This window comes from Panthera uncia (assembly GCF_023721935.1).
Source record: "Panthera uncia isolate 11264 chromosome A3 unlocalized genomic scaffold, Puncia_PCG_1.0 HiC_scaffold_11, whole genome shotgun sequence".
NCBI classification, from domain to species: Eukaryota; Metazoa; Chordata; class Mammalia; order Carnivora; family Felidae; genus Panthera; species Panthera uncia.
This window is the reverse complement of record NW_026057578.1, coordinates 60,485,213-60,507,295: the sequence shown is the minus strand read 5'-3', so window position 1 is coordinate 60,507,295 and position 22,083 is coordinate 60,485,213. Positions and strand designations below refer to the sequence as shown.

The 22,083-nt window shown below is 36.3% G+C and overlaps 1 protein-coding gene across 1 annotated transcript in view; it reads right to left on the bottom strand.

Annotated features, from left to right (window-relative positions):
* TMEM131 (transmembrane protein 131) overlaps positions 1–22,083 on the bottom strand; it is a 243,043-nt gene that overhangs the window by 180,678 nt on the left and 40,282 nt on the right. Inside the window, exon 2 of the mRNA XM_049651396.1 lies at positions 4,764–4,825. Coding sequence (XP_049507353.1) covers positions 4,764–4,825 — 62 coding nt within the window. The remainder of the gene's footprint in view (positions 1–4,763; positions 4,826–22,083) is intronic.

Below are 22,083 nucleotides of genomic sequence, written 5' to 3'. Positions count from 1 at the left end.
CACATTCAACAGCACAGAGAATCTTAGAAACATAACACAAGAAAAAGCAGCTGGAAAAAAAAAAAGAATACAAACTGTATGAAGTTCAAAAAACAGATGAAACCATAGTGTTTAGAGACACATGCTCAGATGGTAAGACTTCTAGGGAAAGAAATTACCATAAACTTCAGGACTATGGGCAACTTTGGGGATAGTGACTGGGAGAGAGCCTCAGAGGGAACTCAGGAGAGTGTTCAGTTTTTAACTAGGGTGGTAGTTGTTTATAGGTGTTGGCTTTGAGGAAAAAAAGCCCACATTTTATGCATGTATGTATGAACTATATCTCACAATAAATACTTTAATTAAAGAAAAAGAAATAATCAAATTCTTGGACATCTTTTACACTCCTTGGAAGACGACTCTAATTAAGTGGTTAGAAGATTACCTACACTAGGCCACCTCTAGAATGAACACGATTTATCTTCTAGACGGCAAAGCTTCCAGTGGCTTCATCTCCTTTTAGTTACAGAAACTAAACAAAGTCATCTAGGAGCTAAAGTTTTCCCCACTAACCTCTGTAACAATAACCTCTTTAACTCCTGTTAAGTTTTACTATAGCTATCTTTAGAAATTAGTATCTTTTAAATGTAAGTTCATCCAAGAACAAGTATATGCTCATTTATTCAATTGGTGTTTTCGTGTGTTGCAAATAACTGTCTAGTTAAGGAAGATCTCCATAGTGTTTTCCAAACCAACCTAACACAGAATAGGAGGCAAACTTTCCACAATCTTTCCCTCAACTGTCCTCTGAGAAGATTGGGAAAAGAGTTATTTCTGTAATATGAACAAAAGATCCTTTGGCTGACTAACCATAGTCCTGCAACTGACATACTGGGGCACAAGAAGTGGAACCCATTACCTATTGTGTATATATAAAAAGATCTCTTAGACCTGCACTGTCTTCTAATCACAGCATTTAGGAATTTATCTTTCCCCTAAGGCAACCTTGTTACTTTTCAGGAAGTAGAGCAATGGAAAGTATAAAGCCTAAGAGCTTTGGAATCAAACTTGCTTCTTATTCTTCTTGTGCTCCTTATTAGTACTGAAATTTTGGGCCAATTAATGAACTAGCTGAGACTCCAGCAAGTACTTAAAAAATACTAATTCTAGCCACCTCTGCCTTAGGCACCTGAAAGCCGGGTAGTGAGTTGAGATAATAGATGCCTAGATGTTATGAGAAAAACCAATGAGCGCACAATGAACAGTCAGAAAAGAGTATTTCTGTTTCTTGACCAAAGTGAGATAACAAAATTATGTGGTACTATAGTTATGAGCTTGCTCGCTTGCTTCATTTATTTGTTTATTTGTTACTATTTTTTAATGTTTATTTATTTTTGAGAGAGAGAAAAACACAGAGTACAGGCAGGGGAGGAGCAGAGAGAGAGGGAGACACAGAATCCAAAGCAGGCTCCAGTCTCTGAGCTGTCAGCATGGAGCCTGACATGGGGCTTGAATTCACGAACCGTGAGATCATAACCTAAACCGAAGTTGGAGCTTACATGACTGGAGCCACCCAGGCACCCCATATAGTTATGAGCTTTAGAAAGCAAAACTCTGCATGTGTTTTCAACTAGAACGTTAGAAAGCTTGCCTCCCAACATCTTAAAAATCTGTTTACTGTTCTGGTAGAATAGTAAAATAAATAAATTAAAAAGCTAGGCTTTTCCTTGGGCTTCATCTTTGTAAGAAAGTTAGATTAGGAAACAGATTAAGGCTTTTAAAAATATCTTTTGTTATTCAATCTATCAAAGGAACAGGTCATGAAAAGCCAACCATTCTGATCAGTTAGGATTGGAATGATCATTAGAGATACCTGGCATGCACACCCTATGGTGATGAGTCTTCTGTTGAGAAGTGTCTATGTTCCCCTCAGGCACGGTTTCATCCTTGTATATTCTATATACCAAATCTTAGTAGCCTTGCCAAACAGGAATGGCAATGGCCAAAGCACCAATGACAGAAAATGTGGGCTTTTCTGTGATTACTGTGATTTCTAATCGTAAGCTAGTATTAGTAGTGGTAATCCAGGGAACGCACTAGAAGAACTGCACATGCATGGTGCTGTGTTAAGAGCTCTGAAAGCAGACAGGCCGAGTACTTACTGGATGTTGGATTTCTGCTCTCATAATTGAATACTGAGCAAATTATTTAATTTCTATAAGCCTCATTTCCCTTATCTTTAAAAAACAAGGAAGGCAAATACAAAATCTGTAGCAAATTTTTATGAGTTTTGGCAATTTTTATGGTCTTATCATCAATTAATTTTCAGGGCTTAAAAAGTTACTAAGAGCCAAGCCACATGAATGTAACATAAAATGTATGATCCGAGAAGGAATGCTCTCAGGCAAAATTCTCATTTTAAATAATGCAAAACAAGGCTGTTGCTTTGACTCTCTCTCTACATTAGTTTTAATTGGAAAAAATGTGATATATATTCTGTCATAAGACTGCTACACATACATATCTGTTCCAATCATACCATAAGAAACAAGAAATGGTTGAACCTACTGGCAAATTATCATCAGAAAGAGTGACAACATGAATTTTCATGTCAACATGAAAACTGTTGTTCCTAGGAAACATTCTTCAACATTAAAATGAACTATTTACTTGTATCTATTCAAAAAGGTCTATACTCTGCTACTTGGGGATAAACAATACACTATATATATAGCATCTTTGTATCAGACATTCTGCAGTAATCTTTGTGAGGTTTTATTGTGGCTGAGGTAACCAACTGGTACCATCTGCCTTCAATCCTGTTCCAGTCTAAAATTACCTTTGCCATAGAACTCTCAGGTCTCAACTCAGGTCTCTACCAAGCTCTTGTCCAAGCATTTCAGCAGACCCAAAGAGGATGAGGAAATCACATCCCAGGCCACAAGTTACTCCATAGCCAAGTCCATTTAGATAGGGATTGACAACCTCTCCCAACAAAAATATAAATCAAACTCCAGAATTTTCAAAATGAATTACTACTTGCAACCTAGGTGGGTGTCTATTTCCTAAAGGATATGGATCCTTCTTTAATCAATAAAGAAAAATGAATTTTCAAAAAATTCAGTCCTGATTTGCCTGTTATCTAGATCCCACAAACCACCTAAAGGGAGATATTTAAAACCGTCATTCCTATTGGTTCTCCAAGTTCTCACCTTGTAACAGATTAAATAACCAGATAACAAGACCGAGCTCATTTTCTAGTAAGGTGGCTCTACAAAATTTGAGATTATATATCTTTAGTTTTTATTCAGTTTTTCAATGTAAAAAGCTGTACAAAGACTTTTTTGTAAGTACCATGCAGCCACTGGCTGCTGTGTTTCTTAACATCAGTTATGTAAAGGTATGAATGATGTATTTATTTAAAAATTTGGAAGCAAGGAAAAAGTTAACATTCAGAACACTTACTTGCTTTATTTTCAGAGAAAAGGAACATTATAACCCATCACTTTTTTTCTTGCTCTCTTTGTTTGGCTTATTGTCTGAAATCTAAATTTATGATAAAATGTAAACAGAAATCTTATTTCAGGTCTCTAGCACAATTATTTTTTATATATTGCCTTAATGTAACGTTTAGTTTCCTGACATTATTATAAGCTACAGGGAATATTTTTTCAGAGCTAAGTCATGTATTTAGTTATAATTAAGTAAATAAATACATCATAGGCAGCACCATGTAGGAAAGAGACAAACAATCACCTGGAGTGAGGAGATGAGAATTCTAACACCAGCCCCATTACCATAAAGTCATGGGATCTTCAGCACCTTTCTTAAATTAAACCTTGGAAAAACCGTACGTCATGCTACCAAATAGATGGTACTTGAAAACAGATGTTATAATTACAAAAGTGGTAAGTACTATAAGACAAGTACCAAATACAATAAAAGTTTGGAAGAAGGAAGAAAACACCTCAGTCATAAAAATCAGAGGGGTAGTTAAGTTGCTTTCACTCTCCCTCTTTCAGCTGTGAAATTCTAGAACTGGTTTTTAGCTAGGAAGACTAAAATGGGCTTCATGGGATATCTATGCTAGGTCTGAAAGGAAGGACATCAGATTATACTTTCTAATTTTAGGTATAACATGTTTAAAGATGTGGCTTAGACTGGCAACTAGAAAAGTGATATAGATGTACATCTACAGAACTTACACTCTAGAGAAGTCCTCTTCCAGGTAAATATTTTGAGGTCTGACACCCATACTTATAGCACTAACCACCAATTCCATTGCTCCTGATCTGACTCTCCCAACCTAACCTTCCAACATTCCCCAGAAATATCTAATTTAAAAGGTAATTCATATAGCTAAGGAGGCTTTTATTATTACTAATGACTCTATTGACCTATCTGCATATAAAGCTCATAAAATATATTTCAAAGAAATCAGTTACACTTTTTATTTTTTTTTATTTTTATTTTAAAAAAATGTTTTTTTTTTTTTTAACGTTTATTTATTTTTGAGACAGAGAGAGGCAGAGCATGAACAGGGGAGGGGCAGAGAGAGAGGGAGACACAGAATCCGAAACAGGCTCCAGGCTCTGAGCTGTCAGCCCAGAGCCCGACGCGGGGCTCGAACTCACGGACTGTGAGATCATGACCTGAGCCGAAGTCGGACGCTTAACCGACCGAGCCACCCAGGCGCCCCAGTTACACTTTTTAAAGGTAAATAACAATCGGATATTATTCAAGGTTTGACACTGAGATAATTTTTCAACTTAAAATAAAATTACCTGTAGTAGTCCTCCATCATCAAAACGTAGTACTTCTATTATGCTCTCCGACTGAATAAATGCTGTGAAGGAAACAAAACATACTATCACTTTACAGGAACATAAATTTCATTTAAATATCTTTTACCTTAAAGTTAATAAATACAATTACACATTAAAAAAAAATGTACTGCTTGAGGGTGATGGTTAAAGAGGAAAATGCAATACTTCAGGATTTTAGCAACTATGAAATGCTTTAAAAATAAAACAATACAACCCAATTAGAAAACAGTTTTTAACAACCTATAGGCAGTGTAAGCCACTTGCAAAATATCTATTCCTGCTATACTCCCAGAAAGCACAAAACAGTCAAATTCAACTAGATGCAACTGGTTATTTTCACCGACAGATTAACCAAAAATATCACAAGCACATGGAAAAGATCATTAGAGGATTCTACTTCCCCCAAGAAAGATAAGCTGACATTCTGTATCATCTGCTCTTTTATAGCAATGACAAGACCTGGCATCATCAGTCAAGAGAGACTTGGAGAGAAAATGGGCATGGAAAATGGCAAGAGGAGATTATTCTGTTCCAAGAAACTGAGTATAGTGCAAAGACACGATATTTAGAAAGCTGAACTTTCACCATATAATCTGGTGATTGTGCTCACAGGTATTTATGCAAATGATTTGAAAACGTACGCCCACATGAAAATCTGCAAGCAATTCTGTATAGCAGCTCTATTCATAATCACCCAAAACTGGACATAATCAAGATGATGTCCTTCAATAGATGAGTAGATAGACAAACTGTAGTACATCCTACAAGAGAATATTATTCAGTAACAAAAAATAAAATAAAAAGCCACACACTGTATGATTCCAAGGATATGACATTCTGGAAAAGGTTATACTATAGAGATGGCAAAAAGACCAATGGTTGCTAGAGGTTTGGGGAGAGGAAGAAAGATGTGAATAAGTGAAGCAAAGGAAATTTTTCAGAGCAGTGAAACGGTTCTATATGACACTGGAACAGTGGATTCACAGCACTACACGTTCATCAAAACAGAACTTTAGAGTGAATCTAATGTATGCAATTAAAAAAATCATTTTGGAGATCAGGGGATCCCACGATGAAATGCAGAATATGACAAAACCATTTAACTCTATTACAAATGTATGAAACCGCCTCATTGAAGGAGGGGTAGAGTGGAAGGAGGAGCTGACATAAGTAACGTGAAAGTGAGGGAATCTCTAAGACTAATGGTGAAAGAAATTGTATATAAGCATTATATTCTAGTTGATAAAGTTACTTCTCATGGGAGCTTAGGTTAAGTATTCTGATGCCACTATACATGGAATACGGGAATTGAACAATTAAATACATGGATGGTGAAAGTCTGGCTTGTCACTACTGGAGTAAGAGTTTATACAAAAGTGAGGAAAAGAAGCTGTAATATTCCATGTGGTAATAAACTGAGTTGACAACATCAGTATGAACTCATGTTTAGTTTAATATAGATACAGAGAGTTACATATAGAAATATTTATAAATATGTATACATGCGGAGGTTACAGATATATACACACATATATTTTCTTGCTCTGCCAGTTGAGAGGGCCTAGAAGTAATAACACACAAGTAGCATAGTGCAGACCTAGCATCCAGATCTTGGGTTCTAATACCATTCTCTAGTAAAAGGAACAAAGGCTTCTTAGAGAAATGACTCAATCTAAGGACCAGGACAAGATATGACAAGATATATACAACATGAAATTGGAGCATCTCATGGTGCCAGAAAGTGAGAAAGTGCTAACCATCAAAATAACAAAAAAATAATATACTGATGAGAATTTGTCAAAGGAGTGAAAGAGTTAAGACAAAGAGTTCCGATATGACCAAAGCTAGAACAACTTAAGCAATAAAACAGTGTTAGATTATAACCCAAAGTATAAAACAAATATCCATGAGTCCATACTGACATAAATAAATAAGCTGGGAGAAGAGACAAAACTACCAGGCAGATTTCTTTTTATAATTTTTTTTGTAATGTTTATTTATTTTTGAGAGAGAAAGAGAGAGAGAGGGACAGAGCATGAGCAGGGGAGGGGCAGAGAGAGAGGGAGACACAGAGTCCAAAGCAGGCTCCAGGCTCCAAGCTGTCAGCACAGAGCCCAACGCAGGGCTCAAACTCACGAACCGCGAGATTATGACCTGAGCCAAAGTTGGACATTCAACTGAGCCATCCAGGATGGTTTCTGAACAATTTATGTATCTAGAAGATGGAGCGTAACTCCTCACCCTTTAACAAATGTGGGAAACTTTTTAACAAAAGTGTTTCCTTCCAAAGAAAACAGTTTGAAAAGGAGGGAAAAAAGAGTAATTTTACAGTGGAGGAAACTGACAAATGTTACCTCGTCAGATGATCAAATTCAACATCTCCAATGAAGTCATGTTGACAGTATGTACCTTTCATATGACATAATAAAAATGGTACTTTAGGGGTGCCTGAGTGGCTCAGTTGGTTGAGTGTCCAACTCGTGATTTTGGCTTAGGTCATGATCCTATCCTAGGGTCAGGGATCGAATCCCATGTCTGGCTCCACACTCAGTGTAGAGCCTGCTTAAGATTCTCTCCCCTCCCGCCACCCCCCACTCTCTGCCCCTCTCACACACACTTTCTCTCTTCTCTCTCCCTCTGCCCCATTCAGACACACACTCTCTTTCTCTCAAATAAAAAACGTAAATAAATAAAAGTAAGGGGCACCTGGATGGCTCAGTCAGTTAAGGATCCAACTCCCGATTTCAGCTCAGGTCATGATCTCATGGTTCCTGAGATGGAGCCCCATGTCGGGCTCTGTGCTGACAGTGAGGAGGAGCTTGCGTGGGATTCTCTCCCTCTCTCTGGCCCTCCCCCATGCACACATGCACAAGCATGCTCATTCTCTCAAAATAAATAAACATTAAAAAAAACACAAATAAAAATAATTTTTTAAAATGGTACTTTATGGTCTTCCTCCCAAAATCACATAACCCAATCTCATTATAAGAAAAATATCAGACAAATCCCAAACAAGAAACATTCTACAAAATACATGACGAGTACTCCTGAAAACTGCCAAGGTCACTGAAAACAAGGAAAGTCTAAAGGATTGTAACACACCAGTGTGGCCTAAGCAGACATGACTACTAAATATGATACAGTATCTTGAATGGGATCCTAGAAAAGAAAAAGGAAATGAGGTAAAAACTAAGGAAATATGAATAAAATATGGGCTTTAGTTAATAACCATGTATTAATATTGGTTCATTATTTGTAAAAAAAAAAAAACAACAAAAAACAAAACCAAAAAGTACCATATTGATGTAAGGTAGCAATAGACAAAAGGGTAAGGGGGATAGGAACCCTGTGCTATCTTTAAAATTTTTACATAAATCTAAAAATATTTTAAAGTAAAAAGTTTATGTTTGGGGGCACCTGACTGGCTCAGTTGGAAGAGCACGTGCTACTCCTGACCTTGGGGTCATGAGTTCGAGCCCCATATAGGATGTAGAAATTACTAAAAAAATAAATACACTTTGAAAAATAAAATAAAAAGTTTATTCTTTAAAAACATGAAGTAATGATATTTCATTTGGCTTAATACAACATTCACTGACTCGTCTTTGTTGGTCTTTGGGTATTCATCAGGGAAGCAGCTTACTGTTTCATCCCATGTACTGGGGAGCATTTCCGGTATGACTAAAGCTAAAAGCCAAGCAGCAAGGTGAGATACAAGCCAATTAGGTTACATTACCTAACTGGATGGTATTTCCTGCCTGCTGAGCATCACTTTTCCCTTGTTCTAGTAATCACATCCCGATCTTATTTTGGGAAAGTCCTGTCCTCCATTTCTTGTGCTTCTCTTCAACCATAGTGCCAACCTGCTCCACTGCTCATTCCCCATCACTTTTCAGTACATAGAGAACACTCCAAATACTGAGTGCATGAGTAAAATCCCACCTTTTTGCCCAGATGTAAGTATTGCATTTGCATTTGCTGATGCAAATGATCTCCTTCCGGCTGTTATCTAGTCCTAGCTTATAGTTAGTTTCAGATTCATACTGTGAATGTAAAAGGCTCTGCCTAGCTCACCCACCCCATTTCTAACCCTTCCTCCACCTTTTAACATAAACTGAAATTTCAGATGCTCAGAAAATATCTTTTTGTTATACTCCCGTTTAAGAGAGATTTATTGATCTCAGGGCACAATGAACTAACAAGGATTAACTGAATAGCCATATGCTTACAATGGAAGAGACAAAAAGTAGGAGCCCCTAGTTTGAAGCTTTCCAGTTAATCAGCAGAGGAAACCAGTAAGAAAGTAGCCACATTTAGGCAATTTGAACAAGGGAAACCTGAGTAAGGTAACAGGGTCCAGAGTGACCCTCAACCCCCTAGTTTAATACAAACAGGCCCATTAGGCAACCCACCTCAAAATGTCCCTAAGACTTAGCTGACCAATGGATTACTTACACCAGGGCATAGGCACCAAAAAAGGTAAATTCCATAAGCTCCCATACCTCCTCACCTCCCCTCTTTAACTACAGCCCCCTACCAGGGCTTCCTGGCCAGCAGACTGCTTTGCTGTCCTACCTACCGCTTCCTTGTGATGTACTCAATAACCTTCTATCTCCTTTGTTCTGCCTCGGGTGAATTCCTTTACCACCTCCACGACCAGCTTCCACCCGTTAGGGCTGCCCCATATTCAGGGGCCCCCATCTGATCAGGAGAAACATCACAGAAGGTACTAGAAACATGATATATTTGGAAGCTACTAGTTATGATATGATGACTACCGCCTAACTTCCCATCATCAAGCTAGATCAGACCTTTAGCTAATATGAGGAGAACTTCACTAAATAAAGATAAAGGCAGGAACATAATTTGGCTGTATTGCATTTTTAATTAGGAGCTTAAAAAAAAAAACATGAATTACCTTGGTCAAAAACAATATCAGTAGCTGTCTTATAAAGCCCTGAAATTAAAATACTGTGTTATATATCATCAATTTTCCTTAAAAGATGTAGAAATGAATAGCATTCAACTCAGGCATGAAATAAATTAAGATATTTCACTTTAGGGGCACGTGGGTGGCTCAGTTGGTTGAGCGTCTGACTTCAGCTCAGGTAATGATCTCCCAGTTTGTGAGTTTGAGCCCTGCGTCCGGCTCTGTGCTGACAGCTCAGAGCCTGGACCCTGCTTCAGTTTCTGAGTCTCCCTCTCTTTCTGCCCCTCCCCTGCTTGCTCTCTCTCACTCTCAAACATAAGAAAAAAAAAAAAGATATTTCACTTTAAATGACCAGTTATAATAACTTCAAATTACATGCCTAGAAAAACACAACTGACACTAGAGAAATACTTAACCATTTAACGTGTTAACAACGTTAGGCTATAAAATATAAAAAGTAACCAAAGCAAGTCAAGTTCTCCCATCTCCAGATTCAAAACCAGAACTTACAAGCTACTTCCACTCCAAGAACTTTTCCCCCTAATTTTTATTTAAAAACATTTTTTAATGTTTATTTTTGAGAGAGACAGAGTCGAGCAAGGGAGGGGCAGAGAGAGAAGGAGACACAGAATCTGAAGCAGGCTCCAGGCTCTGAGCTGTCAGCATAGAGCCTGATGCGGGGCTTGAACGCAGGAACCGTGAGATCATGACCTGAGCTGAAGTTGGACACTTAACTGACTGAGCCACCCAGGTGCCCTGCTAAATTTATACTTTAAATGAATCCCAAACTGTCCCAATGCTCCCCAGTACAAACAGCAATCCAATGTAACAGAAATGAGAATAACATCTAATAATTATCATCACTATATTATTAAACTTCAAACTAATCCCATGACCTAGACATTATAGGTTCCATTTTAAGATAAGCAGGCAGTGAGGTTAGGCTTGAGGTCACTCAGCAAGAAGAGTGGCTAGAGACAGACTATAAATTCCACCAAAAGGACCCCAGAATCTATGCTTCTAAACCCATTACTATTTACTTTTAAAATACATTTGACATTTGACATTAAAATAAATTTGACTGATAGCACCTTGAAGCAAACTAATTTCTATAATTAGGCATATATTTCTAATAAAAAGTGAGGAAAGAAGGATATATAAACAAAAGGAATTTAGATCTCGGCTTTTATGATTCTGCAGGCATTCACTCTGTGTAGCTGGGCTCCATAAGATGTCCTTTAAGGTCCCACATCCCCAGGAGGTCTGAGAGGAACAAACACATTACCATACACTGTAAAAATCGCCATGAAAGTGAGTCTTTAATCACTCACTTTCAAAACAGAAGTTCAGAAATTGAGTTTTACTTCCCTATTTCATTTAGTAATGAATGACAAAAGAAAAACACCTTCCCTTTAAGTCAAATCTTTACTATTCTTTTTTTTTTTGTTTAGCTAGAGATTTCTTTTCCTGAATATTGCAACTGCCTGTTTTCACACATCTTCTAAAATAATTCATGAAAACAATGAATGTAAATAAGCAGAAGAAATATGTCATACGTGTATGGGTGTGTGTGTGTGTGTGTGTGTGTGTGTGAGGCATTGGGATGGTAGCCTGTCACCATTGATTCTCTACTTTCTAGCCTTCATGGTCTCCTCACTCACAAAGTTAGGAGAGTGGACTAGTTAAATAAGCGACCGTTTTAATCACCAGGAAGCAAAAGGCCACACAAGCGGGACTTGGAAGGGCCCCCAAAGCCTATGTCCTATTCCTGATAGGAATATTCCTGGTAGGAATATTCTTCTCATGGCTAGTCTCTTCTCCTCCTTCAAGTCTCAGCCTAAATGCCAACCCTCAGACAGGCTTTCCATGACTGCCCAGACAGCTCTCTGTTATCCTCTATCCTCTACCCTATTCTAACTCTTACCACAATCTGTAACTAGTTTGTGGTTTGCCTGTCATCTAGCACAAAGTCTGAAAAATGGCAAATCAAAAAATGGGTTAAAATCATGGCATTATTACTTCAGAATTCACCACTGTTAATGATATTAATAACTCTTTAAAGTTAGATTTGCTCAGTATTTTACTTCAACAAATGCTCACTAACAAAAATTTTGAACACTCTGGACTGAACATCTGTAAAGATATTTTACTACTGAAATCTTATTTTCCCCTCATTAATTTTCTTATCTGAAAGGCATAATATACACCTAAGTTATCTTTTTCTCACATTAAAGTGCAAAGGATAGAGCACCTGGGTGGCTCAGTCAGTTGAGTGTCTGACTTCAGCCCAGGTAATGATCCTGAGGTTCACGAGTTCAAGCCCCGTGCTGGGCTCGGGCTGACAGCTCAGATCCTGGAACCTGTTTCAGATTCTGTGTCTTCGCCTCTCTCTGCCCTCCCCAGCTTGTGCTCTTTCTCTCTCTCAAAAAAAATAAAAACATTAAAAAAAATAAATAAAAGTGCAAAAGAATTCAGATATGCCAAATTCTAATTTTACCAAGACCATTCAATATTACCAGCTCCCTAAAAAAGGCTGTGTTCATGTTGTTTACTAAAAGTCAAAATACAGGTTTATGCAACTCAAATGTGCCAGATACACATCATACACCTAAAATGGTGAGGCACATATATTTCCAAAATAAATTTTATGATAAAATACCATAATTAATTTTCATTTTATCCTGAAGTGCTTAATTTACTTAAAAAATCAGTAACCTTAAGCTTTCAAATGAATGTCTGAGAAGCACCAACTACTCTGAACAAGCAACAGAGCATCACTAATAAATACACTTAAGTACATCTTCCTATGCTCCCCCTTCCCAGCACAGGCAGGGATTAGGGGGAGCACCAGAGCAGACCAAAATACCAACGTAAAGGCTGTGAAAATTAAGCTGTTACTGGAACCACAGCTCACAAAAGAATCTCCATAATAACCTAAACAGGCTGACTGCCTGCTAAATTAAAAATGTAAATAATACCCAAGTCTCCAAACATAACAGAAACAACCCAAGTGTCCATCAACAGATGAATGTGCCAATAAAACATGGTTATAAACACAATAGAATATTATTCAGTCATAAAAAGGAATGAAGTTCTTTTTTTTTTTTTAAATGTTTACTTATTTTTGAGAGAGAGAGACAGAGTATGAATGGGGGAGGGGCAGAGAGGGAAACACAGAATCCAAAGCAGGCTCCAGGCTCTGACCTGTCAGCACAGAGCCCGACATGGGGCTTGAACTCATGGGACCGTGAGATCGTGACCTGAGCTGAGGTCAGACGCTTAACCAACTTAGCCACCCAGGCGACCCTAGGAATGAAGTTCTGATACATGCTACAGCATGATGGACCTTGAAAACATTATGCTCAGTGAAATAATTAAGACACAAAAGCACTAATATTGTGATTCCACTTACATGAAATATTTAATATAGGCAAATTTATTGAGACAGGAAGTATGTTAGAGGTACCAGTGGCTGAAGTAAGGTGGAATGTGGGTTATTGCTAAATGGTTACTGAGTCTCTGTCTGAAATTATGAAAACATTTTGGAATAGATAATGGTGGAATAGATAATGGTGGCACAATAGTAAAATGCAATTAATGCTATTCTATTGTATACTTGTGAATAGCTTAATACTGAATTTTGTGTTACATATGTTACTAATTTTTCTCCAAAAAACTCATCCAAACAGTATTAAAAAAACAAGAAACAAAAAAAACTATAACACTATGTCTCATTAACTTGGACCAAAAAAAAGTGCAACAAAATACTAACAAATTGAATCCAGCAATGTATAAAAATTACACATCATGACCAATGAGATTTATTGAAGTTGTGCAAGACTGGCTTAAAATTTAAAAAACAACCAATGTAACTTACCATTATCAACAGCCTAAAGAAGATAAATTACTTGACTGTATCAACTGAAACAGAAAAAGTACCTGACAAAATCCAACACCCACTGTGACAAAAAAGCTCAACTCTCAATGAGACAGAAGAGTAGAACTACCTCAACCTCTAGGTAATATCTTACTTAATAGTTAAAGAGTGAGATTGGCAACATGTCAGGGATGTAGCTTTTGCTATTCTTAACACAGTACTAGAAGTTCCAATCACTACAACTAAGCAAGAAAAAGAAACAAAAACATATACATTGGAAAAGAAGTAACACTGTCCCTATCTGCAGGTTACATAATTATCTACATAAAAATCCCAAAGACTCAAAAACAAATAAAAAAACCTCCTAGATCTAGATCGTTAGTTGCCAAATTACACATTACTTTAAATGTCCCATTTTCAACAGTAAGTTGAAAGACATGCACGTGTATGCTCCTGAGGAAAAGGAGTATTCAATAAAAAGTGTTGCTGAGAAAAGTCAGGTGTTAGAATTACTGAACACACACTTTAAGGTAGCTGTATTAAAAATGTTCAAAGAATTAAAGGAAACCATAGCTAAAGAACTAAAGAAAAGTATGAAAATGATGTCTCACAAAGTAGAGAATATTAATAAAGAGATAGAATTTATAAGAAGAACCAAATAAAAGTACAGTAATTGAAATTACCCAGTTTTTTAAAATATTTTTTACAAAGTTTATTTATTTTTGAGAGACAGAGAGACAAAGCATGAGCAGGAGAGGAGCAGAGAGAGAGGGAGACAGAATCTGGGGGCTCCAGGCTCTGAGCTGTCAGCACACAGCCTGACACGGGGCTCGAACTCACAAACCGTGAGATCATGACCTGAGCTGAAGTCAGATGCTTAACTGACTGCCACCCAGGAGCCCCCGAATTCCCTAGTTTTTAATGAAATATTATAAGCAATGTAACAACAACAAAAAAGACAAAATATGGCCCATACACAGGGCAAAAATGCACTGAATAGATACTGTTCCCAAGGAAGTCCAAACACAGGACTTACTATACAAAAATGTTACATAACTTACTGTAAATAAATTAGAAGTAAAGGAAACCATATGCAAAACAAAACAAAAGCCTAAGAGAAGTATGAGAATGTTGTCTCACCAAATAGACAGTATCAATAAATCGGGGCACCTGGGTGGCTCAGTCAGTTAAGTGTCCAACTTCAGCTCAGGTCATGATCTCACAGTTCGTGGGTTCAAGCCCCACATCCGGCTCTGTGCTGACAGCTCAGAGCCTGGAGCCTGCTTCAGATTCTGTGTCTCCTTGTCTCTCTGCCCTTCACACACTTGCACTCTGTCTCTGTCGCTTTCTCTCAAAAATAAACAATAAAAAAGAAAAAGAAAAAAGAAAATACCACTAAAAAGAAATCAGGAAAAGGAAATAGAAATCTGGGCATGAAAAGTCCAATAACTGAAATTTAAAAACTATTACAGGGACTCAACTGCATATTTCAACAAGTGGAGGAAAAAAATTCGGCAAACTCGAAAATAGGTCAATTAAAATTATCTGCTCTGAGAAACAGAAAGAATGAAGAGAATGAAGAGGGGTGCCTAGCTGGCTGTCAATAGAGCATGCAACTCTTGTCTCAAGGTTGTGAGTTTGAACCCCAACTGGGTGTAGAGATTACTTTAAAAATTAAAAAAAAAAAAAAAGAAAGAAAAAGAAAAAGAAAAATGAACAAAGTCTCAGTAACCTAAGAGACACCATCAAAATACCAACATACATACAACTGGCATCCCAGAAGAGGAGAGAACAAAGAGGGTAGGAAGAATATTTGAAGAATACATAGTATTAATCTGAACCAGAATGTTATAAATTATGACGTCAGTCCCCATGGCAATCACTAAAAACACTATAGACTTTTAAGGCAAGAATGACAAAAATTATTACTAGAGAAAAGAGACATTTCATAACGATAAAGGGATCAATCTATCAAGAAGTTGTAGTAAACATAAATGTATATGCACCTAACAAGACAGCTCTAGAATACATGAAGCAAAAACTGATTGAAATGAAAGAAGAAATAAATTCAAAATAATCCTTGGAGAATTCAATATCCACTTTCAAAAATGGGTAGAAATCCTAGGCAAAAGACCAACATGGAAATGAGGAAAGCTGAACAACACTAGAAGCCAACTAGACCTAAAAGACATCAATAGAACACTCCATCCAACAACAGAATACACACTCTCAAATGCACATGGAACTTTCTCCACAACAGACCATATATTAGGCAAAACAAGTTATAACTTTAAAGGCATCGAAGTCATACAAAGTGTCTTATCGAAGCATACTGGAATAAAATTAGAAATCAATAACAGAGTAATTTGAAAAACTCAAAATGTATGTGGAAATCAAAAAACAATCCTATGGGGGCACCTGGGTGGCTCAGTCAGTTGAGTGTCCAACTCTTGATTTCAGTTCAGGTCATGATCCCAGGGTTGTAGGATCAAGACCTGTATCAGGCTCTGTGCTGAGCATGGAGTCTGCTTAAGATTCTCTCTCTTTCTCCCTCTGCCCCTCTCCTCCACTCATACTCTCACTCTCTAATATATATATATATATATATATATATATATATATATAATTTTTTTTTTAAACCAAAAACCAATCTTATGAATAATGAAGATGTGGTTGGTATGTATATGTGTGTGTGTGTGTGTGTGTGTGTGTGTGTGTGTGTGTGTGTATACACACAATGGAATATTACTCAGCCATAAAAAAATGAAATCTTGCCATTTGCAACAACATGGATAGAGCCAGAGAGTGTTAATTAAGTGAAAGAAGTCAAAGACAAATACCATATGATTTCACTCATACATGGAATGTAAGAAACAAAACAAATGAACACAGGGAAAAAAGAGAGGCAGACCAAGAATCAGACTCTGAACTACAGAGAACAAACTGCTGGTTACTGAAGGAGGGAGGTGGGAGACGGAGGAAGGGGGAAATATGTGCTGTGGATTAAGGAGGCACTTATGATGAATCACTAAATTCCATACCTGAAACCAATATTGCACTGCATGTAACTAGCTAGAATTTAAATAAAAACTTGGAGGAAAAAAACAAACAAAAACAATCCTAAATAACCAATGTGTCAAATAAGACATCAGAAGAAAAATTAGAAAATATTTTGAAATAAATGAAAACAAAGGCACAAAATACCAAAACTGATGAAATGCGGTGAAAACAGTGCTCAGAAGAAACTTTATAGCTGTATATGCCTATATTAAAATAAAACAAAGATCTCAAATTAATAGCCTAATCGGCCTTCTTCTAGAAAAAGAAGAGCAAACCAAACCCAACACAGGTAAGAAGATGGAAATAATATAAGTTAGAGTGAAAATAACTGAAACTGAGAACAGAGAAATTAATGAAACAAAAATTTGGTTCTTTGAAAACATTAACAAAATTGACAAATCTTCAGCTTAGGCTGACCAACCAAAAACTCATGAATGAAACAGGAAACATTACTGCTGACTTAACAGAAATAAAAAGAACCTACCAACCTTACAGGAAAGTGATTATAAGAGAAGAACTACGAACAACTACACACTGACAAAGTAGACAGCCAAGATGAAATCGGCAAATATCTAGAAAGACACAAACTACTGAAATTAACTCAAGACTAAATAGAAAATCTGAATGGACCTATAATAAGTGGTTGAGTTAGTAATCAAAAAATCTTCCCACAAAGAAAAGCCTACGGACAGATGGCTTCACTGATGAATTTACTGAATATTTAAAGAATTAACACCAATATTTCACAAACTCCTCTAAAATATAACAGGGGAGGAAACAGAGGCCTTAACACTATGATACCAAATCAGATAAACTTATCACAAAAAAAGCAACTACAAATATATCTCTTACAAATATGGATTATCGAGTCCTCAATAAAATACAGCAAATGACATCCAGCAACATATAAAGAGGATAATATACCACAACCAAGGGTAAGAAAGACTAGTATACTTTAAACTAAAAAGCTTCAATGAAAGAAACTAAAGATCTAAATAAATGGAAAGGCATTTCGTGTTCATAGTCTGCAATACTTAGTAATGTTGAGATTTCTATACTACCCATAGTAGTCAAAATCATATTGAAAAAGAACATAGTTGAAGTCTCACACTTCTTCTGATATGTTGTTTGCAAATATCTTCTCCCATTCTGTCGGGTGCCTTTTAGTTTTGCTGATTGTTTCCTTCACTATGCAGAAGCTTTTATTTTGATGAGGTCCCAAGAGTTCATTTTTGCTTTTGTTTCCTTTGCCTCTGGAGATGTGTTGAGTAAGAAGTTGCTGCGGCCAAGATCAAAGAGATTTTTGCCTGCTTTCTCCTCAAGGATTTTGATGGCTTCCTGTCTTACATTTAGGTCTTTCATCCATTTTGAGTTTATTTTTGTGTATGGTGTAAGAAAGTGGTCCAGGTTCATTCTTCTGCATGTCACTGTCCAGTTTTCCCAGCACCACTTGCTAAAGACACTGTCTTTATTCCATTAGATATTCTTTCCTGTTTGTCAAAGATTAGTTGGCCATACGTTTGTGGGTCCATTTCTGGGTTCTCTACTCTGTTCCATTGATCTGAGTGTCTGTTTTTGTGCCAGGAGGTCTCACACTTCTTGATTGCAAAACTACACTAATCAAGACAGTGTAATACCAGGAATAAAAAATAAATGTACAGATTAATGGAATAGAACAAAGAGCCCAGAAAGATCAATAACATTCAAGATCAACTGATTTATGACAGGAGTGCCAAGACAATTCAAAGGAGGAAAGGATAGCCTTTTCAACAAATGATGTTGGGACAACTGGCAAACTGCATGCAGAAAAATGAAGCTGGATTCTACCTCATACCATATGTAAAAATTAACTCCAAATGGATCAAAGACCTCAGTGTAAGAGCTTTAAAACCCTTAGAAGATAACACAGGTGAATTCTTCCCAACATTGGCTTAGGCAATGTTTTTCATCTAAGACAGCTAAGCAAGGACGAACAGAGATACAGTGGACCTCATCACAGAATTAAAACCTTTGTGCTTCAAAGGGCACAATTAAGAAAGTGAAAAGACAACTCACAGAATGGGAGATTTTTGCAAATGACCTATCTGTTAAAGGATATGTACATAGACTATGTATAGAGAACACTTACAACTCACTAAAAATGACAAATATCCCAATTCTTAAAAATAGACCAAGAATCTGAATAAACATTTCTTTAAAAAAGATAATAGCCAATAAATACATAAAAATATACTCAAAATCAGGCCTCAGAGAAATACAAGTCAAAAACCCAAATAAGGTACCACTTCACACATTCTAGGATAGCTATACCAAAAAGGTATACAATAATAAGTATTGGTGAGGATGTGGAGAAATTGGAAACCCATAAGTTGCTGGTGGCTGTAAAAAAGTGGAGCAGCCATTTTGAAAAACAGTTTGGCAGTTATTCAAATAACAGGTGAATCTGGGTAAGGGTATGTGAGTGTTTTTTTAAGTCTATTTTTATTCTTAGAAATTTTCTGGAAGTTTGAGAATATTCTAAATATGTAGTTTACAAAACAGAAAATCACTTATGCAAGACTTATAAAATTTTGAATGTTTAAACATACTCTTTTAAAAAGCCATATGTCAAGCTATGGTAAATGTCCTTATTTAATTATGCCAACTAGGAAATACTGGTTACAGAGGTATGTTTACTGCTGGCACAGATTAACTGTGGCAAGAACAAGAAATTGCTGAAGTGTCTGGGACTACAGTGGTATTATAGCCATCTTAAAACTGTCTGTTAAAATAATATGCAGGGGTGCTGAATGGCTCAGTTGGTTAAGTGTCTGACTCTTGATTTTGGCTCAGGTCACAATCTCATGTCTGGCTCTGCGCTAACAACATGGGGCCTGCTTGGGATTCTCTTTGTCCCTCTCCCTACCCATTCACTCTCTAATGCATGCACTTTCTCAAAATAAATCAATAAATCAATCAATCAGTAAGTCAACTCAGCTACTGTGCAGCGACTTTATTTCTAATATGCAATCATGTAAGATATACAGCATATGCATATAGCATCTACATTGCATCCATATATACACAATAAATAACATCACATTTTTAACTACTGGGTAATCATCCATATCTTACCTAAGAAATTAGAAAATAAAGAGCAAATTAAACCTAAAAAAGAATAAAATAGACTATAAAGAACACAAATAAATGAAATAGAGAATAAAGAAAAATCAAAGAAATCAAAAGCTTTTTGTTTGAAAAGATGAATAAGGTTGATAAACTTCTAGCTAGACTAGTCAGTTAGGGGAAGTCACACATTAGAAACGTAAGAAATGAGAGACTGGCACAACTATACCTTCAATAGACATAAGAAGGCTAATATAGAAATGTCATTAATAATTTTGTCAATTTAGTCAACAATTTCAATTATGAGATAGGCAAATTCCTTCAAAAATTCAAAATGCTGAAGATCAGTCAGGAAAAAATAGTTAACTTGAACAGTCCTGTATGTATTAAATGAATTATTTTGCTGTTAAAAATCTCACAAAGTGAAATAAGCCATACAGAGAAAGACAGATACCATATGGTTTCACTCTTATGTGGATCCTGAGAAACTAACAGAAACCCATGGGGGAGGGGAAGGGAAAAAAAAAAAAAGAGGTTAGAGTGGGAGAGAGCCAAAGCATAAGAGACTGTTAAAAACTGAGAACAAACTGAGGGTTGATGGGGGGTGGGAGGGGGGGTGGGTGGGTGATGGGTATTGAGGAGGGCACCTTTTGGGATGAGCACTGGGTGTTGTATGGAAACCAATTTGACAATAAATTTCATATATTGGAAAAAAAAAATCTTACAAAGAACTCTCTAGGCCCAGATGGATTAATTGATGACTTTTCCCAAATATTTAAGAAAAAAAAACCAATTTAACACCAACTCTCCAGAATACAGAAAAGGAGAAACTTCCTAACTCATTTTATGAAGCCAGTATTACTCTGATACCAAAACCAGAAACTTAAGGAAAAATTACAAATCAATATCCTTTAGTATCATATATGCAAAAGTTCTTACTGAAATTTCACCAAATATAATCCATTAGTATATAAAAAGGATAAATACATCATGACTATGTACAGTTTATCTGAGCAATGCAATATTGGTTTAACATTCAAAATAATAACAATAACAACAACAACAACAACAACATAACCCAACCTATAAGAGTAAAAAAACAAACAGGCATTTCAAAAGATGCAAGAAAAGCATATGATAAAATTCATCATCCTTCCATAATAAAGAGATCTTGACAACACAGGAACAAAAGGAACTTCCTTACACCAATGAAAGCCATGTACCAAAGTCACAGCTAACATCATACTAAATGATGAAAGACAAAAAAGGGATGTCCCCTTTCACCACTCCTATTCAACATACTGAAAAGTCAGCCAATCCAAGAAGAAAAAGAAATAAAGGCACGTAGAATGGAAAAGAGAAAATAAAATTGTCTTTACACACAGATATCTTCTTCACTGTAGAAAATCCTTATAAATCTACCAGAAGATTAGCAAAGTGACAGGATACAATGGCAACATACAAAAGCCAAGTACATGTCTAATACTAGCAAGAAACAATTTGAAACTAAAATTAAAAACCACTTACAATATCATCAAAATATATGAAATACTAAGGGATATATTTGACAAAGCATGGTGGGAGAAATTAAGGAACATCTAAATAAATGGAAAAATAATCCTATGCTTGTGAATCAAGTGACTCAATACTGTTAAGACATCACTTCTCCCCAGATAGATCTAGATATTCAGTGCAATCCTAATCAAAATCTCAGCAGACCTTTTTGTAGAAATTTACAAAATGATTCTAAAATATATAAAACAAAGGACCCAAAAACAGTAAAAACAATTTTGAAAAAGGAAATAAACATCGGATGACTTAATGCCTGATTTTAAGGCTTAAAGCTGTAGTAATCAACTCAGTCTAACACTGACACAAAGACAGCAGATAAATAGAACAGAATAGAGACTCCAGAAATAGGTCCCCACATATATGGTCAATGGATTTTGACAAAGGTATCAAGGCAATTCAATTTTTCTAAACAACACTGGTACAAGTGGATAGTTATATGGGAAAGGGGAAAAGAACCTCAATATCTCAAAAATCACACTTACAAAAATCAACCTGAAATGAATGACAACTTAATGTAAGAGCTAAAACTCCAAAACTCCTAGACAGCAACATAGAAAATTTCAGTGACCTTGGGTTTGGCAAAGACTTCTTAAGTGGGATACAAAAAATCATGAACTGTGTACATAAATATAAAAAGATAAATTGGACTTAAATGACATGTTTAAAAACTTTTCCTCTTCAAAAGATGCTGTTGCAGAAGTAAAAATAAAAGACACAAACTGGAAATAAATACT